This window comes from Dromiciops gliroides, chromosome 2 (genome assembly GCF_019393635.1).
Source record: "Dromiciops gliroides isolate mDroGli1 chromosome 2, mDroGli1.pri, whole genome shotgun sequence".
NCBI classification, from domain to species: Eukaryota; Metazoa; Chordata; class Mammalia; order Microbiotheria; family Microbiotheriidae; genus Dromiciops; species Dromiciops gliroides.
Genome location: NC_057862.1, coordinates 500396282 through 500424056, shown reverse-complemented (window position 1 = coordinate 500424056; position 27775 = coordinate 500396282). Strand labels below are relative to the sequence as shown.

At 39.3% G+C, this 27775-nt stretch overlaps 1 protein-coding gene across 2 annotated transcripts; it reads right to left on the bottom strand.

Annotated features, from left to right (window-relative positions):
• On the bottom strand, positions 1 to 27775 carry RNASEH1 (ribonuclease H1). Of its 2 annotated transcripts, XM_043988743.1 has the most exons (9): positions 27490 to 27625; positions 24044 to 24130; positions 22587 to 22702; positions 17323 to 17478; positions 8165 to 8264; positions 4515 to 4569; positions 2502 to 2586; positions 625 to 749; positions 1 to 311 (listed from the first exon to the last, which is right to left on the bottom strand). In XM_043988743.1, exons 2-9 carry the CDS (start codon positions 24049 to 24051, stop codon positions 219 to 221), a joined length of 738 nt encoding a protein of 245 aa, XP_043844678.1. In that variant the 5' UTR covers positions 24052 to 24130; positions 27490 to 27625; the 3' UTR covers positions 1 to 218. The 2 variants fall into 2 exon arrangements, with proteins under 2 accessions (XP_043844678.1, XP_043844677.1); XM_043988742.1 differs by lacking the exon at positions 24044 to 24130 and having other exon boundaries at positions 27490 to 27775.

Below are 27775 nucleotides of genomic sequence, written 5' to 3'. Positions count from 1 at the left end.
GTCAATTATGCCTACTTTATGCTGAAATCCCAAACAATTACAAAGGGTAGTTTAATATACTGAACCATATTTCAACAGAAAACTACACGGTTTTTCTGATGAAACAAGAATGAATGTTCCCAAGTCCACCTACAATAGTGCATGTTTTTGCAGGCAAATTTTCACACAAATGATGACTAATGAACACTTGGTTTGCTCTGTAGATTACAAAAATTATGCTATGTTGATTCTTGAGATTTTTTAGCTCCTTCTCTTGCTAATCTATCAGCTTCTTCATTGCCCACAAACCCTGAATGACCAGGAACGTGCACCTGTTGAAAGATAAGTTTAAATAATAAGTTACTTAGTCTTTGGTCAATAAAATTACTTTCATTAATGAAAGAACCTTTAATGTAGTGTGAATTAATACTCAAGCTATGTCTATATGAAAACCGTCTCGATAATTTCAACTGATTTCAAATGCAAGTAAATAGCACAAAAAAGGGAAAAAAGATGTCTTTCACAAAATTGTGATATTAGCCTTTTTCAACTGCTTTTTAAATTTTTCAGAACATTAATTTAGAAAGACTATAAATGTCAAATAAGTTGAACACTATGTCAAAAGAAACACACTTCACTACTCACCCATTTAATGTCTACACCTTGCATAAGTGTATCAAGCTTAATAAAGTCTTCTTTGTTAATGACATCTTTTCCTGTGCTTGTTTTCCAGCCATTTTTCTTCCAGCCTTTAACCCAATTTGTTACACCTGAATAATTAAAATTTAACCAGTCATCACACCATTTCACAACTAACTTCATTGTATTTCATCCTCAACTTTCTTGAATTATCAGCTTTTCCAGGAATTTTCATAGCTGTGGTTCTCTATAGATATAGCTACATAAGGACCATTTGTGCTTCAATTTAATTTGCCAAAACCAATATAAACTAACCTTAGAGCCTACTAAAATAGATCCAGTTGTCTCAAAGCAAACTTCTTTGGAAGACTCTAGACATATCATTTGGCATTCTACTACTGCCCATAAGCTGTGAGTAGCCTAGCAAAAAATGTCCAGGTGAACAATGGATCAAAACTCCCCGGAACACCTGATAGATGGGTTTCATTCTGTTCAATATGAAGGATCGGGGGCAGCTAGGTGGCGCAGTGTATAAAGCACCAGCCCTGGATTCAGGAGGACCTGAGTTCAAATCCAGCCTCAGGCACTTGACACTTACTAGCTGTGTAACCCTGGGCAAGTCACTTAATCCTCACTGCCCTGCCCCCCTCCAAAATATGAAGGATCCTTGGATGATCCAATCACAATCATCCAAAAGGTGAATTAACTCATAAGAAACCTCTCTAATCATAAAAAGGGGAAAAGGACCCACATGTACAAAAATCTTTATAATTGTCCTTTTTGTGGTGGCAAAGAATTAGAAATTGAGGGGATGCCCATCAACTGAAGAATGGAATACTATTGTGCTGTAAGAAATGATGAGCAAGCAGATTTTGGAAAAACCTGGAAAGACTTACATGAACTGATGCTGAGTGAAGAGAATAGAACCAAGAGAATATTAAACACAGTAAAAGCAACATTGTGTGATGATCAACTGTGATAGACTTAGCTCTTCTCAGCAATACAAAAATCCAAGACAATTTCAAAAAGCTTATGATGGAAAATGTGCTCCACATCCAGAAAAAGAACTATGGAGTCTGAATGCAGATCAGAGCATATTATTTTCACTTTTTTTGTTCTTACTTCTTTCTTGTGGTTTTTCCCTTTTGTTCTGATTCTTCTCTCATAACATGATTAATGTGGAAATATGTTTAACATGATGTAATGTATAACCTGTATCAGATTGCTTGCTGGCTTCAGGTTTGGGGAGGGATGGGAGGGAAAAAAGTTTGGAACTCAAAAATCTTACAAAAATGAATATTGAGAGGGGGCAGCTAGGTGGCACAGTGGATAAAGCACCAGCCCTGGATTTAGGAGGACCCGAGTTCAAATCTGGCACCAGACACTTGACTCTTCCTAGCTGTGTGACCCTGGGCAAGTCACTTAACCCTCATTGCTCCCCCCCCCCCAAAGACTATCGAAAACTATCTTTAGTTGTAATTGGAAAAAATAAAATAAAATACTATTAAAAAAAACTTCTCTAATAGGGAGATATTCTCAATTTTTTTTGAATAATGAACCCCTTTAGCAGTCTGGTGAAGTCTATGGACCCCTTTTTCAGAATGTTTCTAAATGCATAAAATAAAATGCAAAGAATCACAAAGGAAACCAATCATATTAAAATATACTTATTAAAACATATTCTTTAAAGTTCACAGACTGTAGGTTAAGAATCCCTGCTCTATACCAACTCCTATTCCCAGTTTGTCATTTTGGGCTGAACCTGTCCTCTAGAAAGTACTGAAGATAGCCAGAAGTCACTTGAATTCCTCTCTTCCAGGTAAGCAGCTGTCTTAGTCCCTCTACACATAAGAGCCACAATAAGAAACAAAATGATAACTTACCATTTATAGTAAACATACTATCTGTGTAGAGAACCAACTTACTGATGTTTTGATTCTTTGCTTGTTCGATTGCTTTACAGGCGGCCTTGAAGAGATATTTTCGTAATTACACAAAGGAAAAGTGATTAACTTACAGCACTTCAGGTTTATAATGACTATAAAGTTTATTTATTTGCTCTAATATCACTCTAGGTTCACAAAGCTGATGATTCTTAGCTATAGAAGGGACTTTAGTCTGTATCTAATCCAGATGTTCTTGTCATTTGTGTCATGTGTCCCTTTGGCACAGTGGTTAAGCTGTTCTCAGAAAATGTCATTAGATGTATAAAATAAAATACACAGGATCACAAAATAAACCAGCTACATAGAAATAAAGATGTTAAGAACCCCTAAGCTAAACCAACCTCCTTATTTTACAACTGAGGAATGACTCAGTTATTATATTCCCTATCTGATATAATGTCACAAATATAAGTGGAAAGCTATATGAAAAAAAGTTTGTAAATTTTTGTAAAAAAACACTTCAGAATATATTATCACATCCTGAATAAACTAATCTTGTAGCATTACAACATTCCCTCCCTTAAAACAGCTAATCCAGGGCAGCTAGGTGGCTCAGTGGATAAAGCACTGGCCTTGGATTCAGGAGTACCTGAATTCAAATCCAGCCTCAGACACTTGACACTAGCTGTGTGACCCTGGGCAAGTCACTTAACACCCATTGCCCCGCAAAAAAAAAAAAAAAAAAGAAAAAAGAAAAAACCCCCCGCTAATCCTGTTCCTTGTCCTGAGACCTCCACTTTCTACTATTCTTTTTCAGGCTGTGAGAAAATAATGGGGTTTTGGGACTCTCAGAGACCCCCTCACTCAAAGGCCTAACTGCCTGACCTTTTAAGACTGGCCCAGAGTCAGCCAAGTGGGACCTGGGAAGGAGAATGGGCATTAAAACCACACCCACCTGAAAGCCTTGTTCCTGCCAGAGGATCTGTTCTCTGGGCTCTCAAATCAGCACCCTCAAATTTCTTGGCCCTGGAACTTGGTGAAAGCAGAAGTGACCCATTTTCTCTCTTCCCCTAGCTAGGCTTTCCTATCTTTCAGAGCTGTGTGTGCTCTCTACTAATATTTAATATGCTTTAATAAATGCTTAATGCCCCCAAACTGGTGCAGTAGTCACTAATTTCTAAGTAACATATATATAATAAACCTCAGCTAATTTTCCCTAAACTTGGGACAGAAATAAGGAGACCACATATAGTTTTATTTGCCACAAGGCCCCTATTCTTCACCAGCTCCAAACTCCTCCCTTCCCTGGCTCAGCTCCTTTGTAAACCAACCAACCTCTAAACTTATTCTGTACTCGAATCCGTTACTCCCCTGTCCTATTACTGATTACACCTTGCCAAACTCCAGTCCTGGATTACTCCAACAATCCATCTCTGTCACTCCTATTTATGTATTGCTGAACAGAGCTGGAGGAAATCACAACTGTGCTGACTGGGTCAGCTCTGAATTTAAAGTTATCTGATCTCAGCCGAGCCCTCACCCTAGCAGGACAATCATTTTACTCCCCTTATCTGAACTATTATTATCATCAGTCCACTGGGGTTACTCAGGCTTACAACCTCACAACCTCAGTGTCATCTTCCACTCTTCAGTCTAACTCATGCCACATATCCTGCTCCACTCTGAGATCATGTTTCATTTACTCTGCTATCTTGTATGTATCTACATGGTTTTCCTCCCATTAGAATGTGAACTACTAAAAGGCAGGAACTTTATTACTTTCTTTTGTATCATGAGTGCTTAGCACAGTGCCTGGCATTGTAATAAATGTTTAATAAAATGCTTTTTGATTAACTAAGCCTTTTCTATACCTGAACTTTTTTAGATTAGTCCAAGTAATACAGAACTAGATTTCATTTCATAATCAAAGAAAAACTAAACTATTAAGCAGAGATCCACTAATTTTTAATATTTTAAAAGCATATGAAACTCTGATAGCTCACAACTTACATGTATTTCTGCTCTTTGGTTTGTCTGTCGCCCAGGAAGTCTATCACCCACATTTCTGTGAGAGTGGAGAAAGAAAAGGAAGAAAGGAGAGGAAAAAAGAAAAAGGAAAAGAATGAGGTAGAGAATGAAAAGAAAAAAATGTATAAATCACTCTTTAGGCATTACAAAATACTAGGTAAAAATCTAGCATGTTTAAATACATATACACATGTGCACAAGGATATGAGTGTGCGCGCGCGCGCACACACACACTTGAGAGGCAGCACATTATAGAGTTGGCCTTGGATTCAGGAAGACCTCCTTTGATACTTAACACTGAGGAGGTGCTAATCTGCACAGGGAGAGATTCCTTACCAAGTTCCCTATTCCAATTAAATTATAGATTGGGTCCAAAATTATGTGTATTTACTAACATCTTATTAAACATTTTATATTAAATATATATAATAATACTAGAGAAGAGCAGTGTGCCTTAGTGAAGGGAACACATCTACTTATTTCTAGACAATTTCTTTTTATTTACCTTCAGCTGAATGGCTTTTAGATATAATTAAATTTCTTTCAGGGCCTATGCTTTCAGGCTTGGGTTTGTACGCCTCAATTTTATGATATTACTATGGTTTCACATACATTTGCACCAAAATATTCTTAAGAGCAATTCACCTGTTACATCCTTCTATTCTCGCAAACGATAGGAGTTATTGCCTAGGCTAAAAGACTAGTACCCTAACTTCATGACCAATAACCATTCCATCTGGTCAGGGTCCTTAACCTTTTCTGTGTCATGGACTCTTCTGGCAGTGTGGTAATGTCAGACCCTTCTCAGAATATTGTGGTTGGTGTGTGTGTGTGTGTGTGTGTGTGTGTGTGTTTAATTCATAATTGAAGGAAATGATAAATGTCAGTTAGAGGTTAGTGAAAATTAAGATGTAATTTTTTCCTATCCAAATTAATGTACCTTCAGAAATCGATCTGTGGACCCCCAAAACCTCTGCATCAATGAAGAAGCCTGAGATACTTGTATGAACTGATGTAAGGTGAAATGAATAGAACCAAGAGAACATTTTATACAGTAACAACAATATTATAAACAACTCTGAAAAACTTAGGCACTCTGATCAACACAATGAACCCACCACATATCCAAAGGACAATTGATGAAACATGCTATCTACCTTCAGATAAAGAGTTAATATAGTGCAGATAGAAGCATATTTTCTTTTCTTTCTTTCTGGACATGGCTAATGAGGGAATTTGTTTTGCTTGACTATACATATTTATAATGGGCTTAGGTTTGTTTTTTTTTAAACTTTCTCAATGGGTAGGAAAGAGGGAGGGAGAGAATTTGGAACTTGAAAAAAAAGGGAAATTCTATATTAGGTAATACTGCTCTGTTATGGGTTATGTGAATCATTTAAGTAGATGACTAATTTTGGCACAAAGTATTTTGAATAGAAAGAGACTTGCTATGAGAAGTTTGGAAGAAAAGGAAAAGTCTCAATCATACCTAAGGCCTTTCTGAAAGGAAAATCTGAATAATGCTGAACTGGAACATGGTTTTCTAACATTCCTAGGCCTTTTAAACAATAGTTGATCTTTTAACTATATTGGGAGAAAGAAGAGGATCAAAGAAGGGATTTACCTTTGCTTGGAGTGGTAGGGACTATCATAACTGCCAATAGGGGAAGACAGAAGTGCTCAATTCTAATTTTCTTCTGTTTTCTCTAACAAAGAGAAAGATCTTTGCACTAGAAATGACAAAACAAAAATGACTGATGGAGAGTTGATAACCAGGATAAGTAAGGCCATTGTCAGTGAGGATCTAATTGACCTTGATGAATTAAATTCACCTGTTCCAGATGAACTACATCTGGGTACTGAAAGAAACAGTAGGTGTGACTTCAGAACAACTATCAGTGATATCTGAGATAGCATGGAAAAGAGAAGATCTGTAATATAATAGATGAGGAAAATATTATGATATGATTTATCTAGATTTTAGCAAAGCTTCTCATAAAATATCTGATACTATTCTTAAGGACAAGGTGAAGGGATATAGATTACATAATAATCAATTAGATGAATTCACAACTAGCTATATGGCCTGTTTCAAAGAGTAGTTATTAATGGTTTGTCAGCTCTAATAGATGTCCAGTTGTGTCCTTCAAGGATTTCTGCTTGGTCCTATGTTGTTTTGGCTCTGATGGGATAAAGACATAGATGACTCACACATAAAACTTGGAGACAACACAAAACTGGACCATTTACATGCTAGAGCACTAGACTAAACCTAACAAGGTGAAATTCAATAGGGAGAAATGTGGTGTTACATCTGTTTACCAAAAATAAACTTCATACTTAAAAGATGGGGAAGGCATAGTCAGATAGGAGTTCTGAAAAAGATCAGGGAGTTTAAATGGATTGAAAGCTCAATATGAGTCAGTAATGTGCTGTGGCAGCCAGAAAAGCTAAGGTGAGAGCTTGGGCTGCATTGAGAGGCAGGAGTAAGGAGGTGATAAGACTACTGTACTCTGCCTTCACCAAAATTCATCTGGATCTGTGTTCAATGTTGTGCTCAGTTCTGAGTGCCAAGATTTAAGGATATTGATAAGCTGGAGAGTATGCAAAGGATGACTATCAGAATGGTGAAGGGCCTTGATTTATGTTTTCTGAGGTTCATTTGAAAGAACTGTCCATGTTTAACTGGAGAATATAAGGTTCAGAGGGACAAGATAGTTGTCTTTAAGTATCAGAAGTTCTGTTTTATGGGGAAGAGATCGGACTTGTTCTGACTGGTCCCAGAAGGCAGAACCAGGAGCTGTGGGTAAAAGTTGCAAAGAAGCCAATTTAGACTTGATGTCAAGGAAAAATTCCTAATAATTAAAGCTGTCCCAAAGTGGAATGGGATGCCTCCAGAGGTGGAAATTTCCCCCTTCTTAGAGGTCTTCAAGCAGAGGCTGGATGACCACCTGTCAGGTATGTTAAAATGGGTATTCTTTTTGTGTACAGGTTGGACTAGATCAAAGCTTCTTAAAAATGTGGGTCAGGACCCCAGATGGGGTTGCATAAATGAATGTGGGGGTTGTGAAAAATTTGCCAACAGTAAAAGGTTTGTATACCTATTTTATGTAGCTATATACCTGGAGTCATGTAAAAATTTCTTGGGCGAGAAGGGGTCACGAGTGGAAAAAGTTTAAGAAGCTCTAGACTACATGACTGGTATGATATATTCCCGTTCTCAAATTCTGTTAGTCTGTAATATTTATAAAGTGCTTCAAGGTTTGTAACCCCATATTCTCATTTGATCTTCCTAATAACCTGGGCTAAGAGAAGCTAAATGACATATCTGCCCAGGGTCCCACATCAACTGCTGAAGGTAGGATCTGAACTAAGGTCTCTCCAAACTCCCAGTTCAGTGCTCTTGCCATAGGAAAATTGTGCTTCTCAAACAATTACAGCAGGTTCTCTACAAGTCTTGATAAGTTTTAAAATATGTCAAAGCAACTGGGTAAATGTGAATATCAGAAACTGAAATGAGGTTTAAAATAAAGTCAGGTGTGACCCTGGGCAAGTCACTTAACCCTCACTGCCCCGCAACCCCCCCCCCAAAACAAAACAAAACAACAAAAATAAAGTCAGAAGTTGCTTACAGGGGATGGCCTGGCCCCCAGTAAACACCAATGCCTGCTCGTGCTTTATTTCTCCCATTACTGGAGCAGCAGCCATCTGTGTAAACCACTGCTGCATCTCCTGTGAAACAAAAAAACTTGGTCAGTATTGCACAAGGGTAATTATTAATAATGCCAAATACTTTGCAAAAGTTTACTATCATTTCTAATGAGGAATTTTTAAGGTGGTTCAATTTGATTAAAGGCCAAGAAGAATAACCTCATTTTTCCTTCTGGGGTTTCACTTTTAGGTCCCACCATTTCCTTAGAATCCAGCATTCATGCGCAAATCAATGGGTTTTGAAACTACTTTGTGCAACTGGGTCACACAAGAATGATCAAGCCCCATCTGTCTGGATTCTAAATGAGAAGGAAAGATCATCAGAGAACAGCAAAACTGTCTCTTTGTGTACCATAAGCAATGATTCTTTTTACACATGAAGCATCTCTGCACCAAGATGACGCACAGAGCCTGAGTCCAATAATGATCAACGTTCCAGCAGATCAGGCCTCCTGCCTAATGTTAAATCAACTTCAAAAAGATTTTAAGTATGTATGCCACTAATTCTTCAGTGAAGAGTTCCTCTGATGACTCATAGTGAAATGAGGGTGACCTTAGGTTCTCAAAATCTATGCAAGCTCTTGTAGATCCTACAAAACTGAAAAGGATCTTTGTACACAATCAGAGAAGGATGGAAAGGAAATATGACTGTTATCCAATGATCAGTCTAGGTAAGGATGAAGAGGTTCATGAGCAGATGGGCCACAGGGCAATGAATTTTTTGGCTAAAGCAATCCTTTAAGTACATTTACTAAATAAGAGAGAATGGATGCAATGTGTGTCAGTGGAAGGACTATCTGTTCTGACAAAAATCAAATTCTTTGTCTTTATCCTGGAACCTTTAATCAGAAAGTGGACAAAAGTATGTATGTCTAAATAAGGGAGGAAACAAGAAAATCTTCTGTTATGCCTCCAAAGTAGACAGCTGTTAAAATGTGAAATCTGTCCAAATGGCTATTGGAAACCATCTACATTTGCAGTGGAGAGACACCATTAAAATTTTTTGTCAGAAGTAAATCTACTGGGACAGCTAGGTGGTGCAGGAGGGGGGTGGGGGGAAGAAGTAAATCTACCGGGGCAGCTAGGTGGCGCCAGTGGATAAAGCACTGGCCCCGGAGTCAGGAGGACCTGATTTCAAATCAGGCCTCAGACACTTGACACTTACTAGCTGTATGACCCTGGGCAAGTCACTTAACCCCAATTGCCTCACCAAAAAAAACTTAAATCTACCACAACTTCTAGAAGCCAAGATGATGGAGTAAGTAGTAAATGGTCATAATTCTCCCATATTTACCTCCAAACAAACCTAAAATAGCACCCCAAAATAAATCCCGAAACAGAAGAACCAACAAAAAGACGAGAGTGAAACATTTCAGCCAAAGAAACTTGGAAGAATGGCAGGAAAGGTTTGTCTTACTTGGGTAAAAGGGGAGTGTAGTCCAGGACAGAAGCATCCCAGCAACCCAGCAGCAAGCCCCACCTAAGCAAACCAGCAGGAGATCCTGAGCCTCAGTGTGGTGGAACAGGCAAAATGTCAACACCAGGACTCCTCAGGTGCCTCAGCATAGCTAGGGGAACAGGCAGACTCCAGGTCCAAGAACTACCACATGCTTCGGCGTAACCCCTGGCAAATAGGCTTGTGCTAGCAGCCAGACCACAATGTGCTTTGGTGTAGCCCTGGGAAATGCTTAGCACATACCAGACACTAGCACTAGGACCAGGTAAGCTTAGCACCAGGTAAGTTGCCAGACTGCTATGGTATCCAGAAGCACCTGCCACACCCTCAGTATAGCACCAGATAAGAGGATCCCAGGTGGGCCTCAAGGCAACATTAGTGCATCACCAGATAAACAGTCAGGGCCTTTAGAGCCTGGCACAAGAAGCCTGAGACAAAAACCCTCCCGCCCTGGGAGCAGAGCTCATATTGAAAAGAAAGGGAAAAGGCAAAAAAAGATAAGCAAAAAACAACAAAAAAAGACCTGACCATAGAAAGTTATGGTGACTGGGAAGACCAAGACACAAACTCAGAAGAGGATAACAATGTCAAAACACCTATGGGCAAAAGCCCAAAGAAAAATGGGAAGTGATCTCAAGCCCAGAAATAACTCATAGAAGACTTCAAAAAGGAACTTAAAAATCTTATAAGAGAAAGAAGAAAAATTGGGAAAAGAAATGAGAGTGATGAGGCACCTAGGTGGTGCAGTGAATAAAGCACCAGCCCTGGATTCAAATCCAGCTTCATATACTTGACACTTACTAGCTGTGTGACCCTGGGCAAGTCACTTAACCCTTATTGCCCCACCCCACCCTCCAAAAAAAGAAGAAAAGAAAAGAAATGAGTGGTGCAAGAGGACTACGAAAAAGTAAACAGCTTGGAAAAAGAAAACTGCTTAAAAAGTAGTATGGGGTACAGTGCAACTGCTTAAGAAGTAGTATGGGGGCAGCTGGGTGGCCCAGTGGATAGAGCACCAGCCCTGGAGTCAGGAGGACCTGAGTTCAAATCCAACCTCAGACACTTGAAACTTACTGTGTGACCCTGGGCAAGTCACTTAACCCTCATTGCCCCACAAAAAAAAAATATTAATAAAAAGTAGTATAGCCAAATGGAAAAGGAGATAAAAAAATGCACTGAAAAAAACCCAACTCCTTAAAAAGTACAACTGGCTAAATGGAAAAGGAAGTACAAAAGCTAACTGAAGAAAACAACTTAAAAATTAAAATTGGGCAAATGGAAGCTAATAACTCTTTGAGACATCAATAATCAATTAAACAAATTCAAAAGAATGGAAAAAAATAGAAGAAAATGTAAAATACTTCATGGGAAAAACAACTGACCTTTAAAATAGATCCAGGAGTGATGTCAAAATCACTGGACTACCTAAAAGCCACAATCAAAAAGAAGACCTGGATAGCATCATTCAAGAAATTACCAAGGAAAACCTCCTCATTGATATTCTGGATGCAGAAGGCAAACTAGGCATTGAAAGAATCCATTGATCATCTCAGGAAAGAGACCACAAAATAAAAACTCTAAGGAACATTATTGCCAAATTTCAGAACTATCAGGACAAGCAAAAAATATCGCATGTGGCCAGAAATAAACAATTCAAATATCAGGAAGTCACAATCAGGATTACACAGGACTTATAACAGCTGCAACATTAAAGGATCAGAAGTCATGTAACATGATATCCTAGAAGGCAAAAGAGCTAGGAATACAACCAAAAATCACCTGCCAGGCAAAATTAAGCATAATACTGCAAGGGGGGAAAAAAAAGATCATTCAATAAAATAAAGGGATTTCAAGCTTTCATAAGGAAAAGACCAGAATTGAAAAAGAAAATGATCTCCAATATCAAGACCCAAGAGAAGCCCAAAAAGGTATTAAAGGAAAAGGAAACATAAGAGATTCTATGAAACTGAACTGCTAATATCCCTCCTCCATGGGAAGCTGATACTTTTAAAAATTGATGTTAAAATTTTGTTTTTACATATATTTTGGAAAATAAAATTCTATTCAGAGTAAAAAAAAAATTGTATCAGTAGAAATGTTTTACATAATTTCACATGTATAACCTATATCTGATTGCTTACCACCTTAGGGAGGAGGAGATAGAATTTTCTTTTCTTTTTAGTTTTTTTTCCAATTACATGTAAAGATATTTTTTTTGTTTCAAATTTTTCTCCCACCCTCTTCCCTCCCCACTCCCAAGGCCAGCAAGCAATCTGATATAGGTTATACATTACAATCATATCCAAATAACGCCATAGGAAAATGCCTGGAGCAGCAAAACTCACAGAAGAATGTGTTGAAATTATCTTCTAACCAAGAATGGTTTGGAAGATCAGAAGGAGGGAGCTGCTGTGCTGATACAGGAGTCAAGCCCAACCCCACAGTCACCCTGACACAGATCCAGTCCCAGGAAGGCCTCACCAGAGAGGGAGACCCCCAGAGCCTCTGAATCAGCTGAAGTGCCAGTGTCTTCTGGAACTAAGCTCACAGCCTGGTGAGAGGATTGAGCCCTAGGCAGGGGGGAGACTACAGGGGTCTATGCTGGTGCTGAGGCAGAACTTGGATTTTTCACCCCTGCCAAGAACCAGGAGGTAGGCTTGAGTAGTAGTGGCCCAGGTTGGGGAGGGTCACAGGCTCATCGGAGCTAACAACTACAACACACAAAGCTGGCTGATTAGCAAGTTGGTCAACTAGGACCAGGGAACAGGCCAGGCAAGTTAAGAACCTGATCCTCTTTAAATCATACCACCTGGGACCTCTTAAGCTTGGGATACTGCAGCCTGGAAACAGTGCCCCACTTTAAGGAGCTAAAAGTCAAGTAAAAGAAAGGCAGGATGAGCAGGCAGAGAAAGGTTAGGACCATAGAAGGTTTCTTCAGTAACAAGGAAGACCAAGGTGCACCCTGAGGGGAAGATGTCAACATCAGGACCCCTATATCTAAGGCTTCCAAGAAAATATGAATTGGTCCTAGGCCACAGAGGTCCTCAAAATGGACTTTGAAGATAAAGTTAGAGAGGTAGAGGAAAAAATGGAAAGAGAAATGAGGGTGATGCAGGAAAGACATGAGAAAAAAGCCAACAACTTCAAAAGCCAAATGGAAAAGCTCTCTGATGAAAATAATTGCCTAAGAATTAGGATTGAACAAATGGAAGCCAGTGACTTTATGAGAAACCAAGACACAATAAAGTAAATCCAAATGAATAAAAAAATAGGGGGCAATGTGAAATATCTTCTGGGGAAAACTGCTGACCTGGAAAATAGGTCCAGGAGAGATAATTTGAAAATTATTGGTCTACCTGAAAACCATGATCAAGGAAAGAGCTTAGACACCATCTTCCAAGATATTCTCAGGGAAAATTGCCCTGAAATTCTAGAAGAAGAAGCTAAAATAGAAATTGAAAGAATCCACCAATCACCTCCAGAAAGAGATCCCAAAAGGAAAACTCCTAGGAATATTATAGCCACATTCCAGAGCTCTCAGGTCAAGGAGAAAATATTGCAAGCTGCCAAAAAAGAAAGAATTCAAGTACTGTGGAGCCCCAGTCAGGATAGCACAAGATCCTAGCAGCTTCTACATTAAAGGACCAGAGGGCATGGAATATCATATTCCAGAAGGCAAAGGAATTGGGATTACAACCAAGAATCACCTACCCAGCAAAACTTAGCATAATCTTTCAGAGGAAAAAATGGGACTTTAATGAAAAAGAGCACTTTCCGATATTTTTGATGAAAAGACCTGAACTGAATGGCAAATTTGATTTTCAAATACAAGACCCTAGAGAACTATAAAAAATTGGAGTTGGGAGACATGCCTGGGATCATACGGTGGGTTACTGTCTTGTGTCTAAGGCCAGGTTTTGGCTGGGATCCCCCTGGGTCCAGGGGGGATGCTCTGTCCACTGTGTCACCTAGCTGCCCCATGATGACATCTTTAGGGTTAAATTGAGGGGTGAGGGGAATGGGCAGAGGTGAAATCCTACATGAAAGAAACAGGAAAAGGCTTATGGAGTCGGGGAAGAGATGGGAGAGGAGCAGGGCAGTAAATGAGCCTAACACTCATCAGAATTGGCTCAAAGACCTTAAACTCATCAGAGTTGCCTCAAGGAGGGAGGGATACACACACACACACACACACACACACACACACACACACACACACCCAACTAGGTGGAGTAATCTATTTAATCTGGGCAGTAAAGGAGCCTTTAACACTCATCAGAATTGGCTCAAAGACCTCAATTTCATTAGAATTGGCTCAAGGAGGGAATAATGTACACACTCGATTGGGTGGAGAAATCTCTCTAACCCTGCAGGAAAATAGATGGGGAAGGGGATAAAGAGAGGCAAAAGAAGGAAGGGCAGAGTGCGGGAGGGGACAGATAGAAGCAAATCCCTTTTGAAGAGTGATAGGATGAAAGAGGGATAATAGAATAAATATTATGGGAAAGGGAATAGGATGGAAGGGTATCAGTTAACAATAGTAATCATGAAAAAGAGAAAAGGGGGAAAAATTGTACAAAAAAAATTTATAGCAACTCTTTGTGGAGGCTAAGAATTGAGAATCAAGGGAATGTCCATCAACTGAGGAATGATGGAAGAAGCTGTGCTATATGATTATGGTGGAGTGGTCTTGTGCTACAGGAAATGACAAACAGGATGATCCCAGAAAAACCTGGAAAGACTAATTAACATCGAGGTATAGTGAAGTGAGCAGAGCTGGGAGGACATTGTGCTTAGTGATAGCAGTATTGTTCAATGAGCAATTATGAAGGACTTAAGTACTCTCAGCAATGCAATGATCCAAGACAATACCAAGGAACTAATGAGGAAGCTTACTTTCCACCCCCATAGAAGGGATTGATAAAAAGAACACTTGTGGATTGTATGTATATAACATGGTTGCAATCTTGTGGAGTGGGGAGGAAAGGAAGGGAGGGAGAAAAATTTGGAACTCTAAATTTTATGAAAATGAATGTTGAAAATTACCCCTACATGTAACTGGAAAAAATAATACAAATGTTTGTTGCTAAAATACACACACACACACACACACACACACACACACACACACACGCCAAAAAAAGAAAAACTAAGGAGGTAAAATTTTTTTCAGCAGCACATGGCACCTACATAAAAATTGACCATTTATTAGGGTATAAAACCCTCAAAATCAAATGTAGAAAAGCAGAAATATTAAATGTATTCTTTTTGGCTCATAATACAATAAAAATTACATTCAACAAAGGGCAGTGGAAAGACAGATTAAAAATTAATTGGAAACTAAATAATCTAATCCTAAAGAGTAAGTGGGTCAAAAAACAAATCACAGAAACAATCAATAAATTCATTAAAGAGAATGACAAGGGGCAGCTAGGTGGCACAGTAGATAGAGCACCAGCCCTGGATTCAGGGGGACCTGAGTTCAAATCTGACCTCAGACACTTAACAATTACTAGCTGTGTGACCCTGGGCAAGTTACTTAACCCCAACTGCCTCACAAAAAATAAAATAAAAATAAAGAGAATGACAACAATGAGACAATCCCAAAATTTATGGGATGCAGCCAAAGCAGTACTTAGGGGAAAATTTATTTCTCTAAATTGAAAGTTAAAAAAAAACTACAAAGCTAATAAATAAAACTAAGAGCTGGTTTTATTAAAAAAAAAAAAAAACAAGGGGCAGCTAGGTGGCGCAGTGGATAGAGCACTGGCCCTGGATTCAGGAGGACCTGAGTTCAAATCCAACCTCAGACACTTGACACTTACTAGCTGTGTGACCCTGGGCAAGTCAGTTAACCCCAATTGCCTCACTAAAAACAAAAAACAAAAACCAAATAGGATAGATAAACCACTGGTTAATTTGATTTTACAAAAAAGAAAAGAAAACCAAATATCCAATATCAGAAATGAAAAGGGTGAAATCACCGCCAATGAAGAAATCAAAGTAATCATTAGGAAATATTTTAACTTCTTTATAGGGTAAGACAGATTTCTATATCCAACTGAGTGTGTATGTTATTTCCTCTTTGAGTCAACTTTGATGAAAATAAGGTTTAATCTTTGCCCGCCAATTAGCTGCCTACAGAACAAAGGATAGACATTATCATAAAATACAAAATCAATACATAATAGGATAAAAAGGGCCAAATGGGAAAAATTATTTCCATTAAAGACCTTTTATAAGGGTCTGATAGCCAAAATATACACCAACATAAAGAAAAAGAGACATTCACTCATGGTTAAGTGGTCAAATATATGAACAGAAAATTCTTTTAGAAACTTACAAACTATTAATAACCATATAAAAGATTGCTCCAAGTCACTAAAAAGAGAAATGAAAATAATGCTAAGGTTTCTCCTCACACCCAGAAAATTGTCGCAGATGACAAATGATGGAAATGGTCAAAGGTGGAGGGAATGTGGGAAGACAAGATCACTAATACACTGTTGGTCAAGCTGAAAACTGGTCCAACTTTTCTTGAAAGCAATTTAGAATTACAATAAAAAAAAGTGACTGAATTGCTCACATTAATTTGACCTCAAAATTCCACTACTTGGTATATATCTCAATGAAGTCAAGACAGAAAAAAAGGCTTCCTATACACCAAAATATTCACAGCCCCACTTTTTGTGGTAACAAAGTAGATGCCCATGAACTGTGTAATGGCTTAATAAATTGTGGCAGAAGAATGGAATAAAATATTACTATGTCATTAGATACAGCTCAAGTACCACCTTCTACATGATGCTTTTCCCCATGCCCTAATTGCTAAATCCTCTTTCTCTCAAATTACCTTGTAGTTAACTAGTTTGTATTTATTCTGTCTATACTTATTCATGTACTTGTTAGCTCCATCATTAGAATGTAAATCGATGAGCAAGGATTTTTCATTCATTGTATTTGTATATCTGGCACGTAGAGCAGTACTAGTACAAAGTAGGATCTTAATGAATCCTCATTGATTCAAAGAAGCATAGGAAGACTTACATGAACTGATGCAGAAGCAAAATCAGGAAAACCATAAACCCAACGACAACAATGTAAATAAAGAACTGAATGCTTTGAAAATATAACAAGCTTGGCCCCAGAAAATACTTGGAAATATACTTTCTTCCTTTCATTACAAAGGCAAGGGTCAATTGGTATGGAAGATTATATATACTATTAGACTGGACTGATGTTGGTTGGTTTACTGAATTGTTTTTCTTTCCTCTCTTTTTAAAAATTATTTTCTACAAATGATGGCTCACTGAGTAGGGTAAGGGAAAAGGATATATTTGGAAAAAAGCATTTTATAAAAAGATATAACAGATGTAAATAAAAATACAGTCTTATTTAAAAGCAGGAAAGGAACCACTATTTAGAAATGGAACAAAAAAATTTCAAAAATTACATACAATGTTATCCATTTCACTAGTGAATATAGCAGTTTTCTACTTAACTTTTGTAAAAGGTTTTAAGACTTTTACTACATTTTCAGTTAAATTAGCCACCCCAAAGTAAACAAGTTAAATACATATAAATGTTCATATAATATATTGCCAATAAATCAAGTTCAAAACTTACCCATATAAGAAAATGTATCTTTGCCAAGGGAAGGTACTGAATCTGCATTTTGTTTTGCAAGTTTGGGGCAAGGCTCTTCCTCTTCATCTGATGACTCATAGGATCTCTTCTTTGGCTTCACTTCAGGGTCTTGTGTGTCACATTTCTTCTTCTGCTCTACAAGTCCATGCATAAGTGAGCAGCAAGAAATTAAACACAAACTTTCATCAAAATTCTGCTTCTAACATAATGACTGTATTCCAACATTCTCATTTCACAGTTTAGAAAACAGAGGTCTAAAAACGGTAAATGACTTGCTTAAGGCCATACAGATAATCTGAACACAGAAACTCCAAATCATAAAGCATTTATCAAGTGCCTTCTATGTGACAGACACTACCTTCTAAGAAGGAAAATAAATTGGTCTCTTACCTCAAGGAGTTTTTGTGGAAGAGGAAGGAGGAATCTAGATTCTTTTTTTATGGTATATCATGGCCTCAAGGTGTCCTCAAATATTGCCTTCTCTACTTAAGAAATGTCTTTAAGGACCCAAATGTACATAGAAGCATACAAACTACTAAGGATCTATTATCTTAAAATTGGCATTCTGTAATTTAGCTAGATTTTTCATTCTAGGCTCAGAGTACAGGAGTAAATTCAGAACACATATTCTTGTGGAATAAAATCTGGCTTTGCTTAAGGATAAAGTTTTTCTGTTAAGATTCCCAAACCAGGGGGGCAGCTAGGTGTCCCAATGGATAAAGCACCAGCCCTGGATTCAGGAGGACCTGAGTTCAAATCCAGCTTCATACACTTGACACTACCTGTATGACCCTAGGCAAGTCACTTAACCCTCATTGCCCTGCCCTCCCCTCCCCCCAGGAAAAAGATTCCAAAACCAGGGAGAGATCTCTCAAAGGCATCTATTTCATTAATTAAGGTCCATTAAGAGAATGGAAAGAAGTCTAGAAAAGGAAAAAGGTGTGAAGAGATAATAACTCCCTACCACCAAATAAAAACATTAAGCCCAATAATAAAGTAATTCTGAATTCTAACCCCAAAGCAAAAACTTCAGCAAAAGGTGTGGTTACTTATAAAATAAGTCTTTACCCTACTCAACTGTTCCTAAATCTTCTTCCACTAACCCTGTTCTCCTTAACCTCACCTGACTTCCATAGAAGAAAACTATGGCAAATAGGTGTTTATTGACTGAAGACATTTAAAAAGATTTAGGGATGTAAGGAAAAATATGAGAATTTAGGAGCAGAATAATTTACCAAAATGAGGAAATTTTGCAGAATGGAAAACAAATTATATGTGAGTGACAACTTGCTCTAGGATTAAAAAGGTTAGTCCTAGTCCTATCCTACTATACCTCCCTTATCTCTCTGTCCTACCCTCCACAGCAGCTCTTCCAAACCTTTTCAAACTTCCCATGGCTCCTCTCTTCCCCTCATTTTCTCACCCAAGAAGCTTACCTCATAGAAAAAATTGAGGTCATTAGCTGGGAGATCCTTCTTTCCCCCCTTCCTTATCTCATTACTCAGATGCCTTCTGTCATTATCTTCTTCACATGATGAGGTGGCCTTCCTTCTCACCAAGGCTAACTGCTCTTTCTGCACTAGTGATCCCATTCATCTCATTTCCTCTAACAGACTGCCTCCTCTGTAATCACCAGACAATCACTTATTCTCAGTCTCTTCTCTCTACTGGCTCCTTCCCTACAGTCTACAAACACCCATATGGTCCCCCCCATTTACAAAAAAAACCTTCACTTGATCCTTCTATTCCTGCTAATTATCATTCTTTATCTTTTCTAAGCTTTTTGTGGCTAAACTCCTTAAAATGGCTGTCTTCAATGACTGCTGACATTTTTTCACCTCTTATTCTTTTTTCAATCCCTTGTCATCTAGCTTCTTACCAAAACTTCTCTCCAAAGTTACTAATGATTTCTTTTTTTGTTTGTTTGTTTTTCTGGGTTTTTTTTTTTGCAGAGCAATGGGGGTTAAATGACTTGCCCAGGGTCACACAGCTAGTAAGTGTCAAGTGTCTGAGGCCAGATTTGAACTCATGTGCTCCTGAAACCAGGGCCAGTGCTTTATCCACTGTACCACCTAGCTGCCCCTGATTTCTTAATTAATTTCTTAATTAAGAAATTAATTTCTTAATTAATAAATCAAATGGTCCTTTCTTAATCCTCATACTTGATCTTTCTATAGCCTCTGACATTATTGAGCACTTTCTCCTCCTTGATACTCTCTTCTTTCTAGATTTTCAGGAGATTATTCTCTCCTGGTTTTCTCCTATCTGACTACTCCTTCACTGTCTCCTTTTTCTGGATCCTCCTCAAGACCACGTCCTCTAATCCTAAGTGTCCCTCAGGGTTCTGTTCTGAGCCCTCTTCTCTTTTTCATCTATATTATTTCATTTGGTGATTTCATCAGCATCCATGGATTTAATTACCGTCACTAAACTGATGATTCTCAAATCTACCTATCCTGCCCCAATTCTCTGCTGGCCTCCAGTCTCACATCCCTAAATGCCTTTTAGACATGCTGAACTGGATGTTGTTCAGTAGACATCTTAAACTCAACATGTCCAAATCAAACTCATCACCTTTCACTCTAAACTCTTCTAACATCCTTATAATTGTCCAGGGCAACACCATTTTCCCAGTTACTCAGCCTTGACACCTAGGTGTTATCTTCAACTCCTCACTATCTCTCAATCAGATCCATTACCAAGGCCTGTCAATTTCACCTTCGAGTCACTTCTAGAATACGTCCTTTCTCTTCTCTGCCACTGCTATGATTCTAATAGTCCCTCATCACCTCATGCCTAGACTATTCCAATAGCCTGAAGAGCCTGCCTGCTTTGGGTCTCTTTGCACTTCCATTCATCCCCCATTCAGTCACCAAAGTAATTGTCCTAAAATGCCAAGTCTCACTTTATCATCCCATATTCAATAAATTCCAGTGGCTCCTTATCACAAGATAAGATTCAAGACACTATTCAGAATCAAAATACAAGATACTCTGGCACTCAAAGCCCTTCATAACCTAGGCTCTCTCCTATCTTTCCAGTCTTCTTATGCCTTACTCTCTACCACATACACTTTAACTCAATGACACTGGCCTCCTTGCTGTTCCACAAATGAGATGCTCCATCCATTTTTTTCTGGCTGTCCTCTATGCCTGTAACGCTCTCCCTCCTCCTCCTCCTCCATGCCTACTGGTTTCCCTTGCTTCTTCTTAGTCCCAATTAAAAACCCTATCTTCTACAGGAAGCCTTTCCCAACCCCTCTTAATTATTTCCTACTTATCCTAAATATGGCTTGTCTGTATATATTTGCTTGTTGTCTCATCCATCAGATTATGAACTCCTTAAGGAGAGGGACTATCTTTTGTTACTTCTTGTATCCCTAGCTCTTAGCCTAGTGACTGTCACATAGGAACTTAATAAATGTTTACTGACTGCTAATATATACAGAACTACATGCAACATAGAAATTCTTTACTAGCTGTTTTACTTTCCAATCCTGAGAGACAGGATAGAAGTTAGGACTTACACATGTTTGTCAAATATTTATTAACTGACTACTATATACAAAGAACTGAGTAAAGTGCTAGTGATAGAATATATACATAGTAAAGTAAATACCAAGTATACAGAGAGTAATACAAAGTAATTTCTAAAGGCAGCATATACCAATAACTCAGGAAATCAGGCAAAATCTTGTAAAAGATGGCATCTAACCTGTTCTCTAAGAAATGAAGGGGACAGTTTTATAGAAACTTGGAAAGATTTTTATGAACTGATGCAGAATAAAGTGAACAGAACCAGGGGAACAATTTATACAATGACAACCATATGGTTAAGACAAACAACTACGAAAGAATTAGTGTCTCTGATCAGTGTAATGACTAACTACGATTCCAGAGGAGTAATAATGAAACATACTAGTCACCTTCTGAAAGAAAGGTGAAGGGGGGCAGCTAGGTGGTGCAGTGGATAGAACACCGGCCCTGGAGTCAGGAGTGCCTGAGTTCAAATCCGGCCTCAGACACTTAACACTTACTAGCTGTGTGACCCTGGGCAAGTCACTTAACCCCAATTGCCTCACTAAAAAAATAAAAACAAAAACAAAAACAAAAAAGAAAGGTGAAGGATTTAGAATACAGAAGGAGACACACATTTCTATTGGGGGGTGGGAGGGTAGAATGACATGGCCAATGTGGAGATTTGTTTTGCTTGACTGCATGTTTGTAATAGAAAGTTTTGTTTTCTTTCGTTTTCACTTAGGTGGAGACTCCAAAGAAACCTAGAAAAGTAATTTTATTTGAGCAATTGCAGTGCTAACATCTTATAGGGTGAAAAACAACAAATATTTCTTCAAAACCTTAATGTCTTGGGGCAGCTAGGTGGCGCAGTGGATAGAGCACTGGCCCTGGAGTCAGGAGTACCTGAGTTCAAATCCGGCCTCAGACACTTAACACTTACTAGCTGTGTGACCCTGGGCAAGTCACTTAACCCCAGTTGCCTCACTAAAAAACAAAAAACAAAAAACACCTTAATGTCTTTAAGGGGCATCAAGGGAGTTAAACAAGAAAAACAGAAGACCTAGAGACCTGGATTGGTTCTGTTCTCAAGGTCTTAAGGGGGAATGAAAATCAAAGGAAACAGAAATACACTGATGTAAAAAGGCAGGAGGGTGGAACTTGCTATTCTCATAACTGGGGTTTCTCAATAGGGTATGGAGGAAGGGGTGAAAGAAAAGGGCATCAGGTAAACCTAACTGTTACTTGAAATGACAAACAAGGGTTGAAAATACAGAGATACTGGGCAGCTAGGAGGCACAGTGGATAAAGCACTGGCCCTGGATTCAGGAGGACCTGAGTTCAAATCTGGCTTCAGACACTTGACACTTACTAGCTGTGTGACCCTGGGCAAGTCACTTAACCCCAACTGCCTCCCCCCAAAACCCCACAGATACCACCACCCTCTTTAGGTAAAGAAATTCTGCTTATTTCTTTAGAATGAGAATCTATCAGAAACCCTGGTAAGCTTAAATAACAAGATCTATGCTTTAGCCCCATTTCTCACTAACAACGAGGTGTGATAGTGAAGAAATCATCTAATCTCTATGGGTCTCAGTATCCTTATCCATGAAAAAGAAATAATACTATCCAGCTGCCTCACAGAATTATTTTGAAGATCCAATGAGACATAATAAATGTGAAAATGCTTTAAAGGTGTGGGAGGAGCAAAAGCATAAGGCATATTACCTGTTGAATGATCGGGGCTTGCAGTATTCCGGACAAAGGCCCAAGCCTCTTCCTCAGTAGCAAACTTCTTGAACCTGGCAGCAGGAAATCGGTTCACTTGTTCTTGGCATTCACTCCTGAAACAGAAAGACATAAATCACTTATAAAGTAAGGGTACAATAATAAAAACAATAATGGTACTTACAGAGCACTTTAAGGTTTGCAAAGCCTTGCAGAGATGTTATTTCATTTGAAGTTCACAATAAATCTGGGAGGTAGGTATTATTATTATTCCCATTTTACAGATGAGGAAACTGGGATATAGAGAGATAACTGACTTTTCTAGGGTCACAAAAGTAATAAATATCTGAGGTAGGATTTGAATTCAGATTTTCCCTACTCTAAGTTCAACACACTGTCTATTATACAAACTAACTGCTTATAAACCCTTAAAGAAGTGCTTTATAAGAAGTGCTTATAGTAGATAAAGCACTAGCCTGGATTCAGGAGGACCTGAGTTCAAATCTGGTCTCAGACACTTGACACTTACTTGTGTGACCTTGGGCAAGTCACTTAACCCTCACTGCCCTGTAAAAAAAAAAAAAAAAAAGCAGCAGCAGCTTATATGTTACCTGCCTTTCAACGAAGTGTTAAGAATTTGTTCGGGTTTATTTTTCAAACCTAACTTTTTAAGATGAAAAGTGATTTGATTCTGAACTACCTAATAGTATGAAACATCTTTCTTTATTCTCAATATATCTAGTACATTTGCTGTGTTTTCCACTCTAAATACTAACTAAATTAAGAGACTACTTGGCTTCCTCCTAGTCTAAGGGTTTTTAACCTGTGGCTTAAGAACCTGTTTCATCTGTTGTTTTTTGTTTGCTTTTCTGAGGCAATGACTTGCCCAGGGTCACATAGCTAGTAAGTGTTTCATTTGTTTTAAAAGTATCTGGTGTGGGGGGTAGTGGGGGAGCAGCTAGGTGGCTCAGTGGCTAGAGCACTGGCCCTGGAGTCAGGAGGACCTGAGTTCAAATCCGGCCTCAGACACTTGACACTAGCTGTGTGATCCTGGGCAAGTCACTTAACCCTCACTGCCCTGCAAAAAAAAAAAAAAAAGCATTTTGAAAACTGTATTTACATATAATCATTTTCGTTTGTAATCCTATGCATTTTACTTATGCATCTGAAAACACTATTCTGAGAAGGGGTCCATAGGTTTCACCAGATTGCCAAAAGGATCCATGAGATGGTTAAAAAACACTGTTCTAATACAAAATGTACTAAACTTATTTGTATTTTCATTCATTAACTTAATTTTGTTTCCACCTACTATGTTCAAGGCACTGTGTTAGGTACTGTCCAGTTGCTTTCAATGTACAGGATTTGGGCTTGCATATTAGAAAGACTTCAATGGAACCATGATCTGATTGACGTGAGAGCACTGTTCAAAAGTACAGATCACAAATCATTTATACCTTCTCATCCTATGTAGCTCTTATGCACATCCTCCCATAAACTCTTCATAAACGATCCAGGTCCAGCCCAATGTTCATCTAAAGTGTCTATTCAAGATATACAAACATATATACAATGGACATGTATGTATTTTCACACATGCATACCATCACACATACCACCTGCATATTACCATCTTAACAGACTTTCTTCATACATTTGGATTTTCCTGTGTTGCTTGCTAGGCAGGCTAAATTCTTAAGTGGTTGTAGATTGTATAACTGAGACTTTGGAAGTTCTGGGGCTTGTTTCAGTCAGTACAATGTCACCCAGAAAGAGGAACGGCTAGAAAAATTGGGTCAGAAAGACTGGTGTTTGAATCCCACCTCAACCACTAGCTGTGCAACTGTGACCAACCAAGTCATTTAAGCACTCTGAGTTTTAGTTTGTTCACCTGTATGATGAGGAATTTGAACTTGAAAACCTCTGGGGTCTCTTCTAACTCTAGATCTATGATCCAAAGAACTTGCCTATTATTATCATCTGTCATAGGGAATTTCTTTTCATTTGGATTCTAAACTCATCCTTCAGACAATAGTGAACATAATCTTTCATACCTTGCTTGATACTGATAAAATCAAAGGATGGGGGCAGCTAGGTGTCGAAGTGGATAAAGCACCAGCCCTGGATTCAGGAGGCCCTGAGTTCAAATCTGACCTCAGACACTTGACACTAGCTGTGTGACCCTGGGCAAGTCACTTAACCCTCAATGCCTCACCAAAAAAAAAAATTTAAAAATTAAAGGATCTTTAAAGTTCTCTGTATTACATTTATCAAGGAATCTTCTGTGATCATAGCATGCAAAGGAGATACCTTTAAAGTTTGTTTTTCTCTACTAAGTAAAATGTTTTAAAAATAACCAAACTGTGGGATATGGTATTCTCTGTACCTTCCAATCAGGTCAGTGAAAATGTGGTCAGGTGTAAAAAAGAGTTTGTGAAAACCTGCTTTCTCATCTTTTCAAGGAAACTCTGTGTGTGTGTGTGTGTGTGTGTGTGTGTGTGTGTGTGATTTTTATAAAATGAGATAGTAGGTACTGGTAGAATTATTGCTTTATTTCTGGTAGCAAAACTATCTTTAAAAAAAAATTGCCGGGGGCAGCTAGATGGCACAGTGGTTAAAGCACCAGCCCTGAATTCAGGAGTACCTGAGTTCAAAAAGGCCACAGACACTTAACACTTACTAGCTGTACGACCTTGGGCAAGTCACTTAACCCCAATTGCCCCACCCCCCCCAAAAAAATTGTTCAGTAACTTCTCCACTTTCACGTATTTTGAGAAATGATTTTTAGTGCTTTCAAAAGTGTCACCTCCTGCACAGATTTCTTCTAATTATATGTTAGCAATAATAATAAACACTTCTAATTTATGTAGAGCTTTAAGGTTTACAACACTATGCTTATGTTGGAATATCAGTCTGTTGTGGTGAAAGCATTAATCTTGTTGAGGCTTCTTTCCATATTATTCAGGTTAAGATGGTCCTCAATTACTGCTATCTGGTGTTAATTTAATGTTTGCCAAATAAGATTATAAGCTTCTTGAGGTCAGCAGCCATGTCTATTACAAGGTCTGTGTTTTTTATAGCACCTAGCATAATACTGGTCAAACAGTAGGTGCTCACCAAAATCTTTTTATGGATCAACTAGTCAATCTTAGATATAAACGAGGGGCACTATGCAATGAAGTGGATAGAGTGCCATGCCTGGAATCAGGAACACCCAAGTTCAAATCTGGCCTCAAGACACTAGCTTCAAAACCCTGAACAAATCACTCCACCCTGTTTGCTTCAGTCTCTTCATCTGTAAAAATGAGCTTGAGAGGGGCAGCTAGGTGGCGCAGTGGATAAAGCACCGGCCCTGGATTCAGGAGTACCTGAGTTCAAATCCGGCCTCAGACACTTGACACTTACTAGCTGTGTGACCCTGGGCAAGTCACTTAACCCCCATTGACCCGCAAAAAAAAAAAAAAATGAGCTTGAGAAAGAAACGGCAAACCACTCCAATATCTTTGCCAAGAAACCCCTATATGGGGTCACAAAGAATCACACAGGACTGAAACGATTCAACAACAAAAAGATAAATAACAAAAATGATCCTCAGTTGAACAAGCACCATATTAGAAGCAATCTATTAATTTATCTTTTCTTAAGAAGGAGGATGAACAAAAAATGTTGCTATAGGATTCTACAATATTGTCACCACTCTTAAGACTGAGATTTAGTTAGCCAAACTGCATCTCTCCAAACATTTTTTGGGGGGGGAGGGGGGAGGGGGGAGCAATGAGCTAGTAAGTGTCAAATGTCTGAGGCTGGATTTTAACTCAGGTCCTCCTGAATCCAGAGCCAGTGCTTTATCCGCTGCACCACCTAGCTGCCCCCCAAACATCTATCTCAAGTACTCTTTTTAAACATACAACAGGTACCAAATGTTTGATGTTGCTTCTGCAATTTCTCATTGGCTCTCTCAGCCCGGCAGTAAGTAGTTTAGACATTCAAGTCCCCCCCCCCCCCAATCAACTGAATGTCATGTTATAGTGAAAAATATTCTGCCCTGGAAAGCAGGGGACCTAAATTCTGGTCCCCAAAATCTTTTTAGCGTTATCATCTGTAAAATGTTAGGATTAGAGGGGATGAACATTAAGGTTGTTTCCAGTTTTAAATTGTTATTCTAGGGGCCTGTTGCTCTCTAAAATCCCTTCCACCTCTAAAATTCCAGAATTGGTTTCAGGATCACCTAAGCCATGGTCCCACTTTGGAGCCCAAAAGGCTGTCACCAAGATCTTCTTCTGCCTTTGTCTGATAAGTGAGGGAAATTAACGGACAGAATGCAGGGCTGGCAAAATGACAAGCTTTCTTTAAGTAATTCCCTGGTCAATCACAAAATGCAGCCGATCACAGACCATGCCAAAGGGAGAATTTTATTATAAAGATGGGCCAAAGCTTGTCATCTAAAAACCTCCCCAAAAGACTGACCTTTTCTCATTGGTGGAGACAGGCCTTGCCAAAGGGACTGGGTCAGAAGGCCCAAGTGGGCACCCTGTGGCATCTGGGGGAGGCAGAAAATGGTACCAACAACATCTTGTGCTGGGGACAAAGATGTGCAAAGGTGTGTCTGAGGTGTGTCTGATTGCACTGCACTTTGAAGATGGGGAAGAAGTGGAAGGGAGGAAGTCAACCGACCTGGGAGGCTGGAAAGCACACTCACTCACCAGGAGGGCACACGCATCCACTCACCAGGAAGATACTCTTCCCCCCCGCCCCCCGCGGGCACACACACTCAGCCATCAGAAGGTCACACTCACTCAGCAGAATAGTCTCCCCCATCCACCCAGTGGGTACACTCACTACTAGGAGGGCACACACGCTCTCCCACTTTCCAGGAAGGGGGTACACTGCCTCACACACTCACCAGGTGGGGAACACGCCCGTCTTGCGGCCCCTCCTCACCGCGTAGAACATGCCGGCGCTCAGGCGGCGCGGGCCACAGCGGCCGAAGACACCCGGGACTACTCTGGGGACGGCGGCCCAGAGCCTCAGCATGGCCCGCTCTGGGACATAGTGGCCGCGGGGACAGCTTCCCGGCCCGGGGCGGAGAGGACGCGGTGCCGGAGCTTCCGCCCAGGCGGCCGCAGGGACGTTCTCCACGCCCACCGAGGCTGGGGCCGCAGCTACCAGAGTCCGATTTCCGGGCTGGG